Raw genomic sequence first — 21,917 nt, forward strand, 5'->3', positions numbered from 1 at the left:
CACTGTATTGACTCTACATAAGTCCTGTGTTTTTAACTTAACTTAAAGCAGAAGTAAGTGGTCCGGTCGTTTTCGCTAATGCTGCGTTCCAGGCAGGCTTTTGAAATCGTAAATTACAGCTTCAAGTCACAACTTACGACTTTGTAGCATTCCAGGCAACCCACTCGTGTTTTTCCGACCTGTTTTACCGGTGAAAGTCACTATAACGGCCACTCGTAACTTCCGACCGTGAAGTCGTACCAGATCGAACTGGTACGACTTCACGGTCGGAAAAATACGAGTTTCCTTGAACGCACCATAACAGTCCTCGTCCCTACGTCGCCACATTCACGGCGTCCCTTGGCTGCACACACAGCCCTGCACGCCGTTCTCTCTCCTCATTGGATAAAAACTGTAGGATACGATAAATGTTTTCTCTTCGGCTCAGAGCAGAGCAGAGGGACTGACAGACCCGTGTTTCAGTCCAAACACTCTATAGAAGTGATTGCTGTCGGAAGATATAACTATTTAAGACTTATATTAACACAAATATATCACTTACTTCTGCTTTAAACTTAATCACGATTAATATATATAATAACACAGCAAACTGACTGCACTACTCTTCATGGCCATCTCAACAAGCTGCTATTTTGCACTAAGCTCTAATTATATTATATTTTATTTGTGTAATTACAGTAAGTACATGTGTGTAAATCAACACAACAACTAACTAAAATTAAAAAGGTAAAACATTTTCAAAAACCTTCACAGTGGAAATTGTCTCATAAATGAAAGGCTGTAAGTGTTCATTCTGTTGCAGCTAAAGAACACAGATCTCTAGTAAGATACAGGCTGCAGTCAAAGTGCAGGTGTTGGACTGTGGCATATTGCTGACAGTTTACATCATATCAGTCTCACACACTTGCTGCAAACAATAAACAATACGACATCGCCATGACAACATATTGTCACGTGTATTGTTTTGCGTCGTGCTGACGGACCACTTGTTTACATAGAGGCTTGTTTATGCCGTTACGTGCAGCGGCTGTTGTCCGTCTGCCGTCTGCCAAATTTCACATGAATGCAGCATGAAAAATACGATTGAGTTGCTTGCGATATACAAGTGCAACGCTAGATGGGAGTAATTCTTACACAATGTACCTTTAAAACGACCGATAATGATCACGGCTTACCAAACGGGCTATCGATAAACATCAGTGACTTCCTTGCGCAGAGTAGGATGTCCAGATAAATCCAACTCTACTGTACATGCTGATTATGAAACTAAAACACAACATTCTGCAGTGATTGGATCCCAGTGTCTTGGGTGACAATTTCACGCGACCACTCACTTTCACGGTTTGCGAAAAGTGAAATCTTCCCCTCATCGTGCCTCTGTCTCGGTGTCTCAGATTTTCAAACTGAACCATGTGTCTGCTCAGTCACAGGCTGATGAGGTTGACACAGGCAGATGTCAGGATGTACCTCTCCTCCATTTGTGCAGTGACTCAGACTTCATCTGAAATGTTCCCACACAGACAGCCTCAGACATCAGAGCTGTGGCATTTTAGGGCATTTTAATGGAAACGTTTTCTTTTCTTTTTTTACAGATACAGTATGTGTTCATCCTCAGAGATGATGCCAGCTGACTGATCATGTCCTTCTGTGTTTTTGTGTGTTGTGTTTTACAGGAGGAACATAAGGTTTGGATCAAACTTCACTTCCCAGCCTCTCATATTTAAACTTCTTTCTTTGAACTTCCTGTTTCAGACCTGTCCTGCAGACACTGGTTCCTAACACTGACCCTTTCTCCCTCAAAGTGACTAACAGTAGCTGCTCTCTCTGCTCCTGATGGTGCTCATCCTCTCTCTTTGCTCCTCTTGCCTCCTTGACTTTTCTTCTCATACCTATGAGATCCACAGCATACACCATCCCACACTGAGGACATACAGTACATGTCAAACCTGAGCTGCCTGGATGATTTAGGGAATGCCAATATAGTGCCCTTGGTTGAGTTGTGGACTGTTGTTAGGATTCCTGTCCCATCCCACAAGACTCCCGAGACACTGTCAGCTTCCTATGTGGACACTGTGGTATATCGATGTGTTGATGAAAAGAAGGGATCGCCGCCGACACGTCTTTACTTGCATTCAAAAAGAGTTTATTACAATAAAAAAGAACAGTGTCAAAAATGCCGAATCCTAGAGCATCTCTGGTGCCAATATGAGATCTCTCTCTCTTGGCCTAAACCCTAAACCTTATATACGTCTTCTAAAACTCCGCCTTCTCCCAATATAAGGATATGTCTGTCGAAGATGGTCAGACAAAGACAGGATCTAAAAACAAAACCTAACCTATGCCATCTGACATTTAACCTCTTGACCAAGCTAAATTAAACATAGATACAGTGTCAAGTATCCCCAAAAACTATGACCCACAGAGATGGGTAGATGACAAGGAACACATTAGTAAGGGTACATTCCACACTACTGCTAGACACCTAATCTAAACATCTTGCTGTAAATGTATGCTTGTGCCTTTTCTCTTGTAACATCTGAATTTATTTATATTTATTCCATTTAACTATAAACTGTTACTTATCACAAATGAAGTTCCTATCCAAATGGTGAATGACCTCTGACATATCCCTTAACTTTTAGGCTAAGAAAACACCATGAAGAACATAAGATAATTCAAAATATTAAAGCAAAAATGTTCAGGTGGATAATACACTACAACACTCAGACGTCTCACTGCAGCTGAATGAAGCTGAGACAGGAGGGAGGGAATGTTTGACTTACTCCACATCAGGTGCACAGAACCAGCTCTGTCTGCTAATGTGTAAACGAGTGTTAGGTGACACGTTCACTGTGTCAACTTTAAGAAGTGACAACATGTCAGTGTTGTGTCGACAACTTGTAGCGGTGACTGACAGCAGTAATGCAGAGTTGTGAGGAGTTACGGGGACGGTTGTCTGTCTCCTCCAGAGCTGTGATCACATGTCTTCACTCCTCTGCTGACTGCAGACAGAGGCTACTGTACTGTATACACTCGCCTCTGGCTGCATATTACATAACATAAAATATTAATTCTACATTCCCCCTCATCGTGAAAACGTTATCCGACAACAACACACGCACACCAACGTGTGGAACTTCACACTAAATCAGAGTCAGCCACATGCACACACGCACACACACACAATGAGAAATGGTAATACCCACAATGTATTGGGAAAAGTAATTTTCATTCGATGGTCACTAACCAAGGAAATATACCATCATGCATTGCACTTGCATCTTACAGATGAGTTCACTTTATGGTACTCGACAGCATTCAGTGACATCAATGTCAAAGAGACTTTTTTTTATTTTTTTTTTTAGCATTTTTGCTAACTGTTGCAAGTCTCACCCTGTACTGGATGCACAGAGATTATATTGATGTCTGATTCAGTTGTCTATTATTTATCATTATTCACCTGTTGAGACTCTTAAAGTTCAGTTACTAGTTATTAGTTTGGTTGTGGGTTAGGGTTAGATAGTGATTTGTGCTTCCTACTTCATGTTTTCTCAGTGCATGGTCAATGCTTTTTTTCTCCTCTTGCACTTAAACACACCGTGCTGACCTCAGTGTCTCTACTGTCCTGCTCTCTGGCTGCTCACTAACACACTTGTATCAATGACTGTAACATCTGGGATGGTTTCTCCTCCAGGACCACAACCGAGCAGAGTACGAGTTCCGGGTCATGCAAAAGACGATGAGACTGGAACATTCAACCCCCAAGGTAAAAATCATTCACTCTGATTTTTATCTGGGTTTAAACTGAACATATTCAGTCCGATGAGTGGAGTCCAGAATCAGCTTAATGTTTTATAAATTACTGTCAAATGTTTTATTCATCATAAGTTGCCATTCACACAGTGTGAAATACAGCAGCTCCACATTTAATACCACACTAAAATCACCACTTTGTTCAGATGCGCCATTCAGTGGAGGACCAGGGATGTCAAAAGAAATAAAGCATTCCCTTAATCTTATATTGTAAGATATTAAGATAAATAGAAAATAAAAAGCTCTAGGCTATTTTATTTTTAAATCATGAGTATTCATTGGTGGGTTAAGATTGTTTTTATAATTCATATTTTAAGGCCTCTTAAAGTATGAACCTAGAGAGACACCCTTGGTCCTTCATACATCAGTACTGTGTCAGTTCATCTTGAGCTGCACATGAACAGAAACACACCAAATGAAAATGAAGCATATAATCTGAGCAGAGCTGTGATTGTCCAGGCTCTGAACTGTAGGTCACACACTTATGGCAGAGCTTCTTTGTAAGATTGCCATTGCCATAATCCCTATAGTCATAGCAGTAGGTTCGTTACCTTTATTTGTCGGTGCAAGCTACTTTTAGAATGGTGGAGCAGAGCGGCGAGCTGCTCAGATCTACGCTACGGAGACTAATGGGATTTCTTGGTTTCCCTCATCAAACTCATCAAATACACAATCTAACAACTCCAAAACGCTCTTGTGGACAAGTTTTGACCTGCACATTCACCACGCTATGAGATAATAACGGAACGTTACAAGACAGAGTTGTTTTAGAGGGAAATTCAGAGACTGCTTGCTGAAAATCTGTTCCCGACGGGAACGCGCATCAGTGGTTTTGCATGAATTTACCTTGAAAACAACTCTGTCTCGTAACATTACGTTATTATCTCATAGCGTGGTGAATGTGCAGGTCACAACTTGTCCACCAGAGCGTTTTGGAGTTGTTGGATTGATGAGGGAAACCAAGAAATCCCATGAGCCTCCGTAGCGTAGCTCTGAGCAGCTCACAGTTCTGCGCCGCTGTTCTAAAAATAGCTTGCACCAACAATTAAAGGTAACGAACCTACTGCTATGACTATAGCGATTATGGCAATGGGCCAATTTGCCAAAATGTTGAACTATCCCTTTAAATGATTGTCATTAATTTCATTTGATCATGACAGAGTTCTTAAAATCATCCTATAAATAACTATTACAGCAGGTTCAAGTAGTGAGTCCTTTACTTTCAGGAAACACACACTCAGCCCTGACAAGTGGAGCAGCCTCATCAGTGTGTGTGTGTGTGTGTGTGTGTGTGTGTGTGTGTGTGTGTGTGTGTGTGTGTGTGGTGAACACATTCGAGATGACATGTAGTGAAGGATGTTCATGTTGATGATCAGCCTTTAGACATTTGTCTTGTACTAAGGTCGCTTCTTCTTTATCATCTTTTCATGGAACACAGAAGAGGACACACACACACACACACACACACACACACACACACACACACACACACACACACACACACACACACACACAACGGTGCAAATACATAAACACACACAGTCACTTGGGCTCCCTGACCCAATTCTCAGTAGGCTTGAATGTGACACAATAGCTCGGGGCGTGGTTAGCTTTGCTCCACTGGAGCCGCACAGTGTGTGTGTGTGTGTGTGTGTGTGTGTGTGTGTGTGTGTGTGTTTAGGATGTGTGTACTGTGTGCATCTGTGTGCCCAGGGCATAAAGAGCTGCTGCTGACAGGAGATGTCATACGGTTGTGGCAGCAGAAACACACATTAACATACAGCATGAGATTATATTCATGGTACAAATACATACATAATGCTGTGTATGTGTGTGTGTGTGTGTGTGTGTGTGTGTGGTGCAGGGTGAGAAGGTGAAGCTGACGTGTACAGACAGAATGCCAGCTTACCTGACGACTGTGGTGATGATGTTCTTCCTGGTGAGTCTCCAGTCTCCCTCCTCACTGTGATGAGTGAGAGTGATAAGGTTTACAACCCACCCATGGGTCTGTGTTCACTGCTTCTATTCTGGGTTTGACCCCTGCTTCCAAAATGCCACCGAATCTCTTGTTAAACCTTTTATTAAGTTTTCATTTTGTTACTCAGCAGTACTCACTGACAGAGTGACACACTTAATGACCCTCAGCGAGGGTTTTAAAACTCCTTAAAGGATAATTACCGTTTTTTACAATCTGGACCTTATTTCTAGACAGGGCAGTGCAATGCAGCCTCTAAATAACACATGCGCTGCGAAATTTTACTAATATTTTGTTATGATATGCTAGTGCTATTCCCCTCTGAGTCCGGGGTTACCTGTTATCAACATCCAGGGTCTGTAGGTTGACCTACTGACCTCTGACCTGGATGATGTCATCTCCGACCGCCGCCCGGCTCATTCTGATAATAATCATTCCACTTTGGCATTCGGGTCCATTTATAGCGCGACTAGCCAGAGTTTTAAGTCCAGGTTGTGGAGAGGAAGCCTGTGGAAGCTGAACTTCATCCAGCTGCTCATTTTGTTCTGACAAGTCGGAAACACGCAGAAACGAACCGTAGCATTAACAGTAGCAACATGCCGTGCTCAGAGATGACATCATCCAGGTCAGAGGTCAGTAGGTCAACCTACAGACCACGGATGTTGATAACAGCTAACCCCGGACTCAGTGGGGATTAGCACTAGCGTATCATAACAAATTATTGGTGAAATGAACGAGTTTCGCAGCAGATAATGTGTTATTTAGAGGCTGCACTCCGCTGCCCTGTAGACTCGCATTATATGGCTCTCGGCTGGATCTAATTTCGTCGGAACGACTTGTAATGACACCAAAGTTATCTGGGTGAGTAAATGATCGTATTTTATGCTATAAATAAGGTCCAGTTGTAAAAAAAACGGTAATTATCCTTTAATAGGCGGATGTGATACTGGTCTCAGATCTGATAAAATGCTTGTGTCTGTGAACCCCAGCCCTAACACTATGATTGTTTCCACAGAAAGACGCAACAGTCAAAACAAAAGCTTTACAAAAATACAAGATTGACACAGATTTAACACATGTGTAAACTGTCATGCCTGCTACACACTGAGGCTCATTGTAGAGGTTTGGTACAATTTATTTTTTAGGTATAACAGCAAATCATAATCTACATGATCACAGTGAAGACTTATCCTTACTATACAGAGAAACAAAACAGTTCTCACAAAGAGCAGCACAGCACTGTCACAGTGGTTATCTTCGTCAGGGACTGCCCAGAATCAGGCTGCACCCACCTTGACACTGTAGTCAGGCAGACCCACAACAACACCAAAATAAATCAATGAACATGTTCAAGTTCTACAGTGAAAAAGAAACAGACAGTATCACAAGTACAGTATCCTCTGAGAGCCAAACATCATATCTCTGGAGTTACATGTTTACACCAGTCCTTCCTGTTGTTGTTGCTGCTGCTAATTAAGTTTGATAGGGTGAATGTTTAAAGAACAGGAGGTCGATCCAGCAGACATTTTATAAGCTGTCACATACACAGACTATTGATCAGTAAATATTAGACCTGTTCTCCTCCTCTGCTGTAGATCACTGTGACCTTTGCCATAGTCTTTGGGGTCATCCTCTACCGGATCAGCATTAAAGCAGCCCTGCACATGAGCAACTACCCTGCAGCGCGGTCCAACATCAGAGCCACAGTGAAGACCACCGCCGCCATCATCAACCTCATCATCATCATCGTCTTAGACGAAATCTACGGCGCCATCGCCCGCTGGCTCACCACGCTTGGTGAGGAGCATTTCATTAAACACACTCAGACACTGACTCCAGCTGTAAGACGTCTTTTATTGTCTCTGGAGAGTCTGTCCATCTCCACTGGAAACCTCCTGATCGATAAACTTCTCACAGCTCTGTCTGAATGACTTCCCGCTGTGGCACATTACTGTAATTACCATCAGTTCAAAAAAAAGACCCCAGAGCAAACTCTGAGTGGAGAAACACAGGTTGAGGGAGGCATTCTTATTTTTATGTTACTCAGAAGTAGTTCTAAAAGACTGAGAAGATAAATACATTTAAAGGATTGTTCACAAATGCCGGACTGTGGGTTACTATTGGTGGCTTTCCAAAATGAGAGGTTAAAAGATATTGAATGAGTCATTTAGAAGAACTACCATTACCTTATGTCACACATCCAACACACACTGCACCTGTGCAGGCATTTCTATAATATTGTTTATATTATATAAGTGATTTGAGGGGCACAGTCTCAGACTGCAAAAACTCAAAATCTTTCCAAGAATATTTGTCTTATTTCTTGTCAAAATGTCTCATTTCTAGTCAAAACTAATCTCTTTCCACTTAAAATAAGACTCATCACCTAAAAATTAACTTGTTCTTAGATAATTTTCACTTGTTTCAATCAAATTTTCACTTGAAATAAGTAGAAAAATCTGCCAGTGAAAGCAGTTTTAAGTTTTAAACTTGCTCTACTATCAGATTTTTTTTTACTTATTTAAAAAAAAAAGTGTCTAAAAACAAGCTACTTTTTTATATGATGAGTCTTATTTTAGGTATTATGAGATTAGTTTTGACTAGACAGACCTACAAACTCTGGAGTAGTGAAAAGGGTGACAACATACACAACTAAAACCCTCTTCATTCACTTCTACTACCCTGGTTGACATAAAAAAGGTGACTGTAGCCAGAAGGTGACCAGTTTGCAAGTGTGCTAGAAATACTGTAATACAAATATTCTTGGTAAGATATTGAGTTTTTACTGCATGAAGTCATGTGGCCTGTTTTCTCTTCCTCAGAGGTCCCAAAGACAGACAAGAGCTTCGAAGAGCGTCTCATCTTCAAAACCTTCATCTTGAAGTTTGTCAATGCCTTCACACCTATTGTGTACCTGGCCTTCTTCAGGGGCAGGTAACAGAAAACCTCTCACTGCATGTTTCAGTACATGAAGTGAACACAACACATCCTGTCCACTTCCTTTTTTTCCCTCACCAGCATGACAACCTTTAACCATGTGTTTACTCACAGGCTTGTTGGGCGTCCTGGGAACTACTTGTATGTTATTGGATCATACAGAATGGAGGAGGTAATTCTCTACTTTGTGCTGGTTTTTGTGGTTTTAGCAGCAAGGTTAACAGAGTTTTTAATTCAATTTTAGAATTAGAATCCAAAAATAAAATGATTGCGGTATTTTAGGTTAGTGTATCTCTTGGTCTTTGGATTTTCTTTTGATGAATGGGAATTAAAAAACAAAAAATGATTGGTTTCTTGGATTTTCATTTTGAAATACACAAAATAAAATTGAAACACAAAGCATTATTTTTTTTGAGTATCAAAGAACAATTCGCTAAAATGTAAAAACAGTTTGATTTCCATGTTCTATTTTATATAACAAAAGTAAAATCTCTAGACAACAGAAACAAAAAAACATATTCTGGCACTGGAAGTTGTCATTTACAAGGCAAGACTGCTGGCTGGGCTGGTCTATATCAGGCCAGCTGATAGTCTTGCCTTTTTGTATTTCAAAACGAAAATAGAATAAACCAATGATTTTTGTTTTTTTAATTCCCATTCTTCAAAAGAAAATCCAATGACCAAAAGATACACTGACCAAATTTTAATATAATCAGTGAACTTTGTAAAGATGAAGCCTCCACTGTATATAAATGCAGCTGTGATCTATTTCTGCTTGTTTTAATGTCCCACAGTCAGCTCTGTAAACTTTATATTACACTTTGATTTGCTGTCACCTCCTGACTCGTGTACTCCTGCTCCCTCCCCAGTGTGCCCACGCAGGCTGCCTCATGGAGCTGTGCATCCAGCTATGCATCACCATGCTGGGCAAGCAGCTCATCCAGAACAACCTGTTTGAGATCGGCATACCGTGAGTGCAGAGCTGTACACGCAATCTCTAGCACAGACCCACAACACCAGTGCACAAAAAGACGGAGCTGAACAACACATCACAACATGTGGGTGCAGAGCCACAGAACAAATTATGCACACCCACTCAGAGAGCAGCCATTTAAACGGCCGTCTGCTTTTCAGACACACTTACCTGGAAACCAGACATACCTGCTGAACTCTGGCAGCCTGCAATTTTCTCTGTTCTCCTCCTCACAGTTAATTCCATCAGAGTTTACTGTACTGTACTGTACATACAGTCCACAGTGTTAAGATGAATTCACAGACCTAATACACTGTGAGTGCACTAAGACACAACACGGCTATGATCCACCTGTAATCCACATGACATGTTACTAAGAGACAGAGGGATTAAAGATTTAAAAGAAAATGCAAGGCCTCAGGTCATCAACATTATTTTCATAACTCTTAACTCACCTGTGCAAAGGTCTCTGATACAGTTGCCACTTTACAGTAACATTATCATCGAACACATTATCACCTGGGAACTGAAGCTTTTCTCTAGAGCTTCAAGACTCAGACACCAACTGTTGTTATGTTTTATGAAAACCGGACTGACTGAGACAAAGAACTGCAGAAAGTATGAAGTAAAAACTGCTCAGACACAAAACTGTACTGCAGTAAGATGTTATATTAAAACAAGTTATAACGAAGCATTGCATTATAGTTTGAAGTGAAGTTTTCGGCTCCCCAACAGATCACTATAGCCTACAACACTGTGTGTGGTAGACAGATTCTTTTTTTTTTTTTTTTTTTAATTGTGAAATAAAACAAAACAAGACAGGTGACACCATAATTGGACTAGATTACCAACAGACAACAACAACAAAGTAACACAGGAACCGGACAAAAAAAGACAAACTCAACAAGCAAAAAGGAAAGGAGAGAGAAAAGAGAGAGAGAGGGGAAAAAATAAATAAATAATAAATAAATAAGATGAAATAAAAGTTTGAGTGTATCAGTGTGTGTGTGTGTGTGTGTGTGTGTGTGTGCGTGTGTGTGTGTGTGTGTGTGTGTGTGTGTGTGTGTGTGTGTGTGTGTGTGTGCGTGTGTGTGTGTGTGGGCCTATAATCTGGTATTTGATATGGTACGAGTGACAATGATACGATAATGATGATGATAATAATAATAGTAATAATAGTTATGGAGGTGACACCTATGATAATAGCCATGAGAACGAAAATAACAAAAATAATTCCACATAGGCATCACACCAGTAACAAAAATAACAATAGCAAATTGTTGTGGAGGAGTGTGGAAGAGGGGAGGGCTATGGGGTGTTAGATAGGTGAGTTTACTAAGTCTTTTTTTTTTTTTTTAAATCTCTTTTTATTGAGAGTTTTTAGAGATGGGGATATACATTTAGTTTCAGAGAGAAAAAAAGTGACAGAACAAGTTTAAGGCGGGGAGTATCTTATGCAGCTCAAAATTCGTTCAGGAAAAAAAGAAAAAAAAAAGCCTTCCCCGCCTCCACAGTTCATCATCCCCCAGACATTCTCCATCTCATACCCACTCACCCAAAAAATAAAACACAATTGGATAAATTAATACATAATGAAAATGAAAAGGCTCTTGTAAATAAATACATTAAGAAAAACAAAAACAAAAAAAACTATGTAAAGACATTATATCAAAATGGGCACCATAGCTTCCCCACATAATAAACTGCTACAGCATCCTACATCTTCACATAATCAAACAATTAGACAGGGCTGGTAAATCCCAAATACAGTGTGATCTACCTTGGCAGAGACCACATTCCTTACATACTGTATCAGGACGTTACTCCCAAACCAAATCCACTTCACTATCACTCAAGCTATAGCAGATAGAAAAGAACACCAAATGTTTTCATATTAGTCCATAGAGTTTGTGTTGCGTTATATGACTCTTTCCATTGAACCAGTCTTGGATAGTAGGAGCTGAAGTGTTTTTCCATTGACAATATAATAACTTTGTAGCAACTGTGAAGGCTATTGCTAGCCAATTATTATTAGTAAGTGGTAGACAGATTCATAGACTGATCCAGTCAGGACTTTCTGTGTAACACTGTCTACTGACAAACAAACATACTGGAACATCTCCTCCACCTCTGGTCCTCTGAGCAGGAAGCTGAAGAAGCTGCTGAGGAAGAGGAAGTCAGAGCTGGACTCAAAGGAAGAGGAGGAGCTGAACAAAACCCTGCACCGCCACGAGAAAGACCACCTGCTGGGGCCTTTTGTCGGCCTCAGCCCCGAGTACATGGAGATGAGTGAGTCTGAATACAAACACACACCAAATGTCATTAAACTGAGTTAGTTATTATTAAATCTGACATGAGAAGAATGAAGAATTTTAACAGCAAATAATAAGTAAGATTAATGATGGTATGAGATAATACAGGTAGCCAGGCAGACTGGCCACAGTTGCTAGGCTAACAATAAGGCTAGCTCTAGATAAGCTTTGGGCACATGAGCAAAGGGTTTCTGAACTACACACACCCCAGCAACAGAGAGATTTACACACTCCCTAATTCCTGGTGCCGTGTTTCACTAATGCAAAAGCAGGAACACAAAACACGTTTACAGCACTGTGAGTGAAACTCACTGTTTTCTGTTGGGGAACCCTAATCCAGTGTGTATGCACCAACAAACACAGCTGACTCCTGTTTCTCTGTTTGACCTTTGTTGACATTGAATGTCAGCTCTATTCAGCGTTGTGTGTTGGCTTAAGGGAAACACCATGCTCGGATAACGACAAGCTGCAAGGTCTCAAAGGTCTCTCTGACGGTTCACTGTGATCAAGCTTCAATTAACAAATCCAGTTTTACAGGATCCAGAGGCAGAGTGAAACCTCAGCTTCATCTGCGCCACACGCTTCTGTGTATGTGTGTGTGTTTAAGGACAAACGGTAGATTCAGGGTTTTACTGTGTACATACAACATATGCATACACACACCGATCAGGCCTAACAACACTGAACAACACTTCATCACAGCACCTGTTAGTGGGTGGGGTATATTAGGCAGCAGGTGAACATGCTGATGTGTTAGAAGCAGGAAAATGATCCTGGGTCTCATGTGCTGCAGCTGCAGCTCTTGTGGGCTGTTCCCGGTCTGCAGTGGTCAGGATCCATCAAAGGTTGGTCCAAGGAAGGAACAGTGGTGAAGCAAACTGGTCAAACCTGATGGATTTGACCACTTTTTTTGACCACTTTTTTTGCCACAGGCTCATTGATACACGTGAGGAGAGAAGGCTGGCCCGTGTGCTCCCATCCAACAGACCAGCTACTGCTGCTCAGACTGCTGCTTCTGATAGAAAGCTGTCAGAAAACACAGTGCAGCGCAGTTTGTTGTGTATTTGGCAGCAAAAGGGACCAACACAATATCAGACAGGTGGTCAGAATGTGATGTCTGATTGGTGCATATTAAGTCTGACCTTTATTCAATTGTTGAAGTGTGATATTTTTGCAGTAGCCTAATAGTCGTTGTCTACTACTACATAAAGAACAGAGATGATCAAGATGGTTCGAGAAGAAAACTTCTGACAGACATTTCAAAACCTGCAGCTGAGTGATTAGGTTCCTCAGGGTAGAAGTTCCTCAGTAGAGAGTTCCTGATCTCAGTCATTTTCCTGTTTCTCTTCACTGCTCTGTCCCATTAATGCATTGAAATGTTGCAGAATACGAGAAATTCACTGTTCCACTGCAGACACTTCTCCTGCACAAGCTCTCCATATCATAGGTGATATCAATAGGTGGCCTGTGAGTTTTATTTAAATCGTTAAGTCCTAGAATCACTGCTCTTGAATGTTGCTCTGAGCCTCCACAGGCAGCTGTTTTCGAAAAACATTTGAACATTTGTAAAAAGGTTTGTTCTTCTGCTCCCAACTGGTTAAAACAGTGATTCACTTTATATTTAGAGCTGTAATCCAGCTCCCAGACCTGCCCAGTGCTCCATCCATCCATCTTTTCCACGATCTATACAGAGATACTCGGCTGAATGTGTGCACAGCAGACAGTTAGATGAGATAGTGGTGCATTGAGTCAGTTAGTAACAGAAGGAACAGGTGTAGGTTTAGAGTTAGTGGGTTGATGTCGTTCTTCTCATAGATGTTTAGGAAGTATAGCTTCTCTGGTATAGTCCCCTTTACATAATTTAAACCGCATGTGTCATATCAGCAGACAAATAACATAAATATGCTTGTGACAGTTGATGGGTCCTGTCACCATGCCTCTAGTTGATCATGTGCCCTGGCTACATTTGACTGCATATGACTTTGTGTATGGACCACAACACTGAAGCCAGGGAAGTCTGTGAATACAATACCAGTGCCAGCTTAGTGCAATTGTTGCTACATACTGTATATCAGGGATTCAGACTCTTTAGTGACTTTTATGACAACAACAGCAAAACCAGCCCTTTAATCTCTAATGTCACTGACTGACTGACTGACTGACCAACATTTCCTCCACTGCTCAGCAGAGTGCTGAGCCACAGTTGCACTGGTTTTGCAGCCGCTCAGCAACTGCAGTGAAGAGGAGGAGCACTTCCACCACACTGAGCCTCACTTCCATTACAGCAAATAAACTACTGTCATTATATATACTGTGTATCATTATTACTAAAGGAGGAAGAGGAAGAACTGAACATAAGACTCACCAGGCAGACAGAGCATTAGAGGGAGGGAGAGAGAAATCTTCAGAAGGTGATCATGTTACAGTGAATCCAGCTCAGTGTAGTCTTTCATTTATGTGTCCGGGGATTTTGTCCATCCAGAAATCCATTGTCTCTACTGTACTTCTTGTCCATGCAGGGTCGCAGGGGGCTAGAGCCAAACCCAGCTGAGTTTAATGCAGGGCTGACGCACAGAGACGAACAACACTCACACACAACAACAAGGATTTGACCATAAACAGTCCAGACATGTACTGTACTGGCGTCAGACCCAGACTCCTTTTTTCCCCTTAAAAGAACTCAGCAACAAAACTAGTGACCTTTTGGACAAACCTAAGCTACTTCCTGTTTTAAAATACTGCGTAAGCCGACACTACACTAGGCTGAATGCTAATACAAAATCATGAATATGCTAATTAGCATTTTACATCATCCAACAACATTAAGTGACTTTTCCAGCAGCTTTGGTCACCTTCCATCAAAGTAGTTTTTAACAGCAGTTCCACAACCTAGTCTATGTCTGGACACATCGTCAGACATAGACTAGGTTTAGAACAAGTCTTGATTAATATTTCATTTTTTTCACCTCGGCTTTTTTGAGCTGTTTATAAAAATCCTGTTTCATGGGGAATCACAAGGCAGCCTTCCACTACTGAGTTGTGTGTGTCCTGACAGTGTGTTGATCCAGCCTCCTCTCCTCTCCTGTCTGTTCCTGTAGTCATTCAGTTTGGGATGGTGACTCTGTTCGTGGCCTCCTTCCCACTGGCACCGCTCTTTGCTCTTCTGAACAACATCATTGAGATTCGCCTGGACGCCAAGAAGTTTGTCATGGAGCTGCGGAGGCCGATCGCAGCTAAGGCTAAAGACATTGGTATGTGTTCTCTTCATCGTCTCATATTAACTTTATTTTGAAGGATGAGGACTGTGGACTTAAGTATGGAGTTGTATCAGAAGTGAATGCCTTCACTCTACCAGGGACCAAACTGGTTCCAACCAACATGAAACCAAACTGTTGTTCTTTAAACCAATGAAATATAATGATGGGTGAGATTCTTATATGTCCAAAAATGCACTGCACACACAATCTACTGTCTTTCTGACAAACGATCTCTGTTTGCTGCTTCATTCACACAATAGTCTGCAACTTGAAGCTGACAGCAGTGTGAAAGATTACAAAGGGTTAATTTGGATTTTTGACATGAGGAAATAACACTGTGTTGAGTATTTGTTTTATGTAAAATATTTCTGCAGTTTATCTTCCTGTGAAAACAGAACTTAACTTCTGCTCTACATTTTTTTCAAATGCCGACTATTATTTCGATTCTTAGGAATCTACGTATCTGTACCCAACTAGAGAGCTGCACAATACAGTGCACTCCTGTGTCTGGGAACACAGTAGTCCATCCCATCTACCTCATAAAACCCCGCATCAAAAAACCCAAATTTTAATTCTTTAATGTAGAGAAATGACCAAACATGAACAGAAAGTCAGCCTCAAAATCTATGGTTCTCTTCTGCAGTGATATAAAGAGCACGTTTTACCCCTCAGCTGACACACACACATACAGTACAGCACAACACATCACGGTGAAATCTGTCCACTTAATGCTTAGGGAGCTCCTGCCATGTCGTGGGGACATGCTGAAACTCCTCTTCTCTTTTCACACCTACAGGTATTTGGTACAACCTCCTGAGAGGCCTCAGCAAGGTAGCAGTCATCGTCAACGTAAGTCTCATATGACTTTATCATCACTTTACAGTTGAAATGACAAATCATGGAACACAGGTTTGTCCACACTTTTCACACAAAAGGCCACAAGTAGAATGAGTCTCTCTAGTCATGAGCCTGGACCTTAATTTAAAAGACTGTCTGTTTGTGGTATACACTTTGAATGTGCAGCATCTCTGTCCCTCAGTGGTAAACACACTGTTCCAAATAGGATCAGTCATGTGAGACCTCAGACTAAAGGTAGCTGTATGGTCATGTGGAAGTCTCACACTGCATTGTTCAAAAAAGTTGAAGCTGCCAAACGAATCATTTCACATGAAAGGGGTGTGCACTTTTGTGACACAATCTCTGAATTTCCGTGCAAGCTGACTGCTCGGTTCAACAAGGCTGTGACCTCTCCGTCTAAAAATGGTTCAGAGCAGAGAGCAGCTTCAGGAGTGTCCCAGGTCTGAAGCTGTACAGTGTGTAGGTGGCAGATTATGTTCCTACTGTACGTTGCATATGAATCCCCAACAGGCAGGGACACACCACTCCAAACCCCTGGGTAGAGAAAGAGCACACAAGGAAGTCAGCGTGTGGAGCGATGTTGACATCTAGTGTTCACTATGAGGCAAGGCAAGGCAAGGCAATTTGTATAGCCCATCATTCAACAGTTTGTCTCAAAAGGCTTTACACAGCATTATAACAACATCCTCTGACCTTAGACCAGTGGTTCCCAACCTTTTTTGGCTCAAGACCCCATTTTCACAAATTTCTGGTGACCCATGTCAATCAAGATGCACAGCTCAGATTTTATATGTTGCATTTATTTGAACTGGATTTATATTTGAGAAAGTGAAAGTATAGAATACAGTTGTTTAAGATTGCCTGTGGGGTTTTTAATCATAATTTAAAAGAATAATAATTAGTTAAAAAAATATTTTTATCAGTTTTTATCAATTACTAGACATTTCAGGTGACCCCATTTGAAATCCAGGCGACCCCATGTTGGGTCCCGACCCCAAGGTTGAAAAACACTGCCTTAGACCCTTATGAGAGCTGCATTCATGACAGTGGGTATGTGGTTGAACAAGAACTTAGGGTCATAGTTATAAGAGCACACATGGCCTTTGTGTTGCATTTTGATCAGTCAGGAACACACTGGACATGTGGCATGAGTGTGACAACAGATGCTGACCTGCTGTGTGCGCACACACACACACACACACACACACACACACACACACACACCTGTCTTTGCTGCCGTACTGTAGCTCTGTCTCTCTACATAGAGTTTGCAAGATATTGGAATGTTGTATTTCTGTCATTATGAATTAATTACTTTTTAATACTTCTGTGGTTGAAAATACACTTATATAGTTGAATATTTCAGATTTGTATATTGTGGAATATGACATCAACAGGTCTTGTCTATATCAAATTATACTAGGAGAGACACAATATGATATTAAGAGAGGCCCAATTTCAAAATCATGTACTGTAGCTGCGATGTGTAACAGGCCGGTGAGACTTCCACAAAAGATGAGTCACAGTTGTTTGATCTGATGAGAACAGAGATGAACTGATTTCTCTCCCTCAGGCCTTCGTCATCTCCTTCACCTCTGACTTCATCCCCCGGCTGGTCTACCAGTACATGTACAGCCCCGACGGGACCATGCACGGCTTCATCGACCACACACTGTCTTACTTCAACGTCACTGACTTCCAGCCGGGCACAGACCCCCTGCAGCCAATGCACCTGGGCTACAAAGTGGACATCTGCAGGTAAGGATTCTCTTAAAACCTTGTTGTTGTCTCATGTCTCTCATAAAACTGATAAAGATTGTGTGACAAACTGTAAAGCATCAAATGAGACCTCTGAAGCCTTCTCCTCTGTCTTCAGGTACAAAGACTACAGAGAGCCGCCCTGGTCCAACACTCCATACGAACTGTCCAAAGAGTTCTGGGCCATCCTGGCAGCCCGCCTCGCCTTCGTCATCGTCTTTCAGGTTCTGAACTACACAACACTCAGCACCACACACACATGGATACACATGTCACTCAGTTTCATTGTTTATATGGGCAAAGCAAACAAACAAGTCATTAATAATTGATGCTTTATGGCCTAGGAAATGTACGATAGAGTATAAGGGCCACACTGACAAATAAAAAAAATCACAAACTTCGAGAATAAAGTAGTAAATTTACGACTTTATTCTCGTAAATTTACTACTTCATTCTCATAATGTTGTGCCTTTTTTCTCGTAGGAAATGTACAACTTTATTCTCGTAAATTTACGACTTTATTCTCATAAATTTACGAATTTATTCTCGTAAATTTATGACTTTATTCTCGAAGTCTGTGTTTTTTTGTTTTTTTGTTTTCTCAATGTGGCCCTAATACTCAGTCGTGGAAATGTGAGGTTATTAATTGAGTGGAAATGAATTGACTCTTGAGAGCAGGGAGATGATTGTGGTTAACTTCTAAACCCAGAAACACACATAAGTACACACAGTGTTGAAACACAATTAATGAGTTAATAGTTCTTTCACATGCATCATTATGTTTTATGTGTTACTCATGCGTTACTCGAGCAATGACGAGTTGATTTTTCCACCACAACATGTCCATCACCACATCTAGCTTTTTTAAATAATTATATAAAGCAAAAGTAAGCGATATTAATATAAGTCTTAATAGTTGTATCTTCCGACAGCAATCACTTCTATAGAGTGTTTGGTCTGAAACACGGGTCTGTCAGTCACTCTGCTCTGCTCTGAGCCGAGGAGAAAACTTTTCTTGTATCCTACAAGTTTTATCCAATGAGGAGAGAGAACGGCATGAAGGGCTGTGTGTGCAGCCAAGGGCGCGTGAATGTGGTGACGTAGGGACAAGGACCAATAGATCCATGACGAGGGCAGGGGCTGCTAACTCCATCGGCTGACAAGAAGTTATGGTGCGTTCAAGGCAACCCGTAACTCGTGTTTTTCCGACCTGTGAAGTTGTACCAGTTCGATCTGGTACGAGTTCACGGGTCAGAAGTTATGAGTGGCCGTTATAGTGACTTTCACAGGTAAAACAGGTCGGAGAAACACGAGTGGGTTGCCTGGAACGCTACAAAGTCGTAAGTCGTGACTTGAAGCTGTAATTTACGGTTTCAAAAGCCTGCCTGGAACGCAGCATTAGCCCAAACGACCGGATCGCTTACTTCTGCTTTAAATAATTTTATAACGAGATGCTAAGTAAAATAATTATTGCTGATATGAGACATATTGTTGATGCCGATACATTACTTAATTATATATTAATTGACAAATATGATGACCATACTTGGGAATCTGTCAGCTGCCAGTTAGAAGAGAGGCTCTGGGGGGTGGGCGGAGACTGTGCTGCTCTGCACCCGCCCAGCCACCCCCCAGTTTGCATCTGCCGTTGGTTCACAGCAATTAGAAGGCAGAAAAACTCAGAGATGCAATTTTGCACTTTTCTGCTGATATGTCCTCTAACATCAGAAAAATGCCACAGGAACACGTGAAAAGCTCAAAAAACACGATTTTCATCGGAGGGGGTCTTTAATAAATGTGAATTTGTTTCTGTTTACTCTGCAGAACGTGGTGATGCTCATGAGTGACTTTGTGGACTGGCTGATCCCAGACATCCCCAAAGACATCAGCCTGCAGATGCACAAAGAGAAGATCCTCATGGTGGAGCTGTTCATGAAGGAGGAGCAGGGCAAACGACTTGCAGGGCGGGACAACCACAACCAGGACTACAGCGCCAACCCCTCACCGGCCAATCAGAGCCCACCACAGCCCCGCTCGCGGCCCATCTCGCACGCTAACTGCAGTTAAACTGCTGCCAGGCTCTGAGGAAACGAGCACAAACGGAAACAAGCAAACACCAAGACCTGCACTCAGACTGTAAATACATGAATCAGCTACTTCCAGCTGGCTGCTAAAGGTCGACACTTCATCCATTAACACATCATCAGTTTGTCATCGCGTGCGACGCTTCCGCTGCTGCCAGATTGTTCAGCAATATTTTCATAAAACCTGAATTGGATTCCCTCAGTTTACCTCCTCTTAGCATTAGTTTGTTACATTTTACAGTAACCAAAAACACACACACATCACTCACACAGACATCATATTCTGGATGTAATTGAAAGGAACAAGCCATTAGTTCACTGTAGGTGAGAACCTTCAGGATGTCTGAGAACACAGTGCCAAACCTGCAGCCTGAGCTCATATGTGCCGCTTCTCCCGCAGGACTTGAATGAAGCTTCTGCCTCCATCAGTCCGTCCACATGGTCCTGCTGAAGACAGTGTCCCCGTACTGCCGTCAGATGTAAAACTCCCACAGGCCTTTTTTTAAAATTCTTTTTTGCACAGATTTGTACAAAAACAGGAATGAATACTGATGTCTTTAGTTTAGGACACGTGTGATCTGGCTGTTGTATGAGGCCTGTTGATTTCTACCGTTCTCTCCTTGTTATATTTATGTCGTATGAACAAACAGCAGCTTCGTGCCTGGATAGCTATGAACTGGAAGATTAACAGTATAAATATAAAATGTTATGATGTCATCTGGCTGTGCTGCTCCGACACTGAGTGTGGAGAGAAATCTTTCCCACACAGCCAGAGGGGAAAATAATTAACAATAGTGTTTTTATAAATGAAATGATTTCATGCCTTCAACAAAACAAGCAGGAAACATGTTAGAAAACCTGGTTTATTCAACATGTTCTCAAAGAAGCACTATTATCATTAATTTCCCTCCAAACAAATTAGATATGTATCAATATATATACGTATGTCATGTCAACCTAAAAGTGTCACAGAGTGAAATACTTTCCTCAACACAGCCGTCAGCAGCTGTGCTGACCGGTGATCCAGATGTGCTCACCAAATTAGCTTAAAGGTATAGTATGTAGGAATTCTCCCCATCTAGCGGTGCGGTTGCATATCTGAACGTATTCGTGATGTTGCATTCACGTGAAATCGGGCAGGCGTCAGACAGACAACAGACGCTGCATGTAACAGGATAAACAAGCGTCTATGTAAACAAGTGGTCCGCCAGCACGAGGCAAAACAATACTATATATTACCTGACCCACGTTTTACCGTCTTTCTCTCGTCGAGTAAAATGACATCCGGTTGGTTTGCCGACGGCGATGCAACATGGCAGCCTCGGTTCGGTGCGCCGCCCACTTGTGTATTTGTAACGACTTGTAACAACTCATTCTAAGGTACGAGAAAGCTTTCATTTGTATGTGGGTATGATTCGACTATAGAGAAATACGTATTTATGAAAGCAATATTTGATTTTTGCTAATAAAAAGCCAAATAAGTTACATACTGGGGCTTTAACAAGGTGAAATTTTAATTGGACTTTGCGTTGTATTTCTCGCCTCTGAGCAGCAGCACCAGTGAAGTCTCTCCTTCACCATCAGCGGCTCATTTATCAGCTTTGACACAAAAGGGACAGAGTGGCAAACCAGGAGAAGCAGCTGTGTTTTATTCTTATTATCTCGCCTTGTCCTGAAGCTGCAGCTCTTAAACTGTTCAAGCACAAAGACTGAATATTAGATTTTATTTTTTTGTATTTACCAAAACTGCAAAAAAAAAAAAAAAACACGTGGGAGAGACTGGACAAAAGCTTGAAGAACATAGATTTTACTGTTGGCTGAGACGTGCAGGCCCAGTCTCAAACACTGCCCCCTGCTGTAAATATTCTGAACTACCCAAATTGAGGCCATCAGCCCAGACTGACAGAATGTATTACTGTACTGAATTTGTCATTTTCAGTCATGATCAGT

At 41.6% G+C, this 21,917-nt stretch overlaps 1 protein-coding gene across 2 annotated transcripts in view; it reads left to right on the forward strand.

Annotated features, from left to right (window-relative positions):
• ano1a (anoctamin 1, calcium activated chloride channel a) overlaps positions 1 to 20,098 on the forward strand; it is a 57,571-nt gene extending 37,473 nt beyond the window's left edge. For both annotated transcript variants that reach the window (XM_085771783.1, XM_085771775.1), the window contains exons 14-25: positions 3,695 to 3,766; positions 5,678 to 5,752; positions 7,384 to 7,585; positions 8,611 to 8,722; positions 8,840 to 8,897; positions 9,595 to 9,695; positions 11,845 to 11,987; positions 15,109 to 15,261; positions 16,064 to 16,116; positions 17,699 to 17,883; positions 18,002 to 18,107; positions 19,708 to 20,098. In XM_085771783.1, the coding sequence (XP_085627909.1) occupies positions 3,695 to 3,766; positions 5,678 to 5,752; positions 7,384 to 7,585; positions 8,611 to 8,722; positions 8,840 to 8,897; positions 9,595 to 9,695; positions 11,845 to 11,987; positions 15,109 to 15,261; positions 16,064 to 16,116; positions 17,699 to 17,883; positions 18,002 to 18,107; positions 19,708 to 19,950 (1,503 nt within the window). In that variant the 3' untranslated portion in view covers positions 19,951 to 20,098. The remainder of the gene's footprint in view (positions 1 to 3,694; positions 3,767 to 5,677; positions 5,753 to 7,383; positions 7,586 to 8,610; positions 8,723 to 8,839; positions 8,898 to 9,594; positions 9,696 to 11,844; positions 11,988 to 15,108; positions 15,262 to 16,063; positions 16,117 to 17,698; positions 17,884 to 18,001; positions 18,108 to 19,707) is intronic.
• The last annotated feature ends 1,819 nt before the right edge of the window (positions 20,099 to 21,917 follow it).

This window comes from Trachurus japonicus, chromosome 3, assembly GCF_045865225.1.
Source record: "Trachurus japonicus isolate A0001 chromosome 3, Traja_1.0".
In the NCBI taxonomy this organism is placed as follows: Eukaryota; Metazoa; Chordata; class Actinopteri; order Carangiformes; family Carangidae; genus Trachurus; species Trachurus japonicus.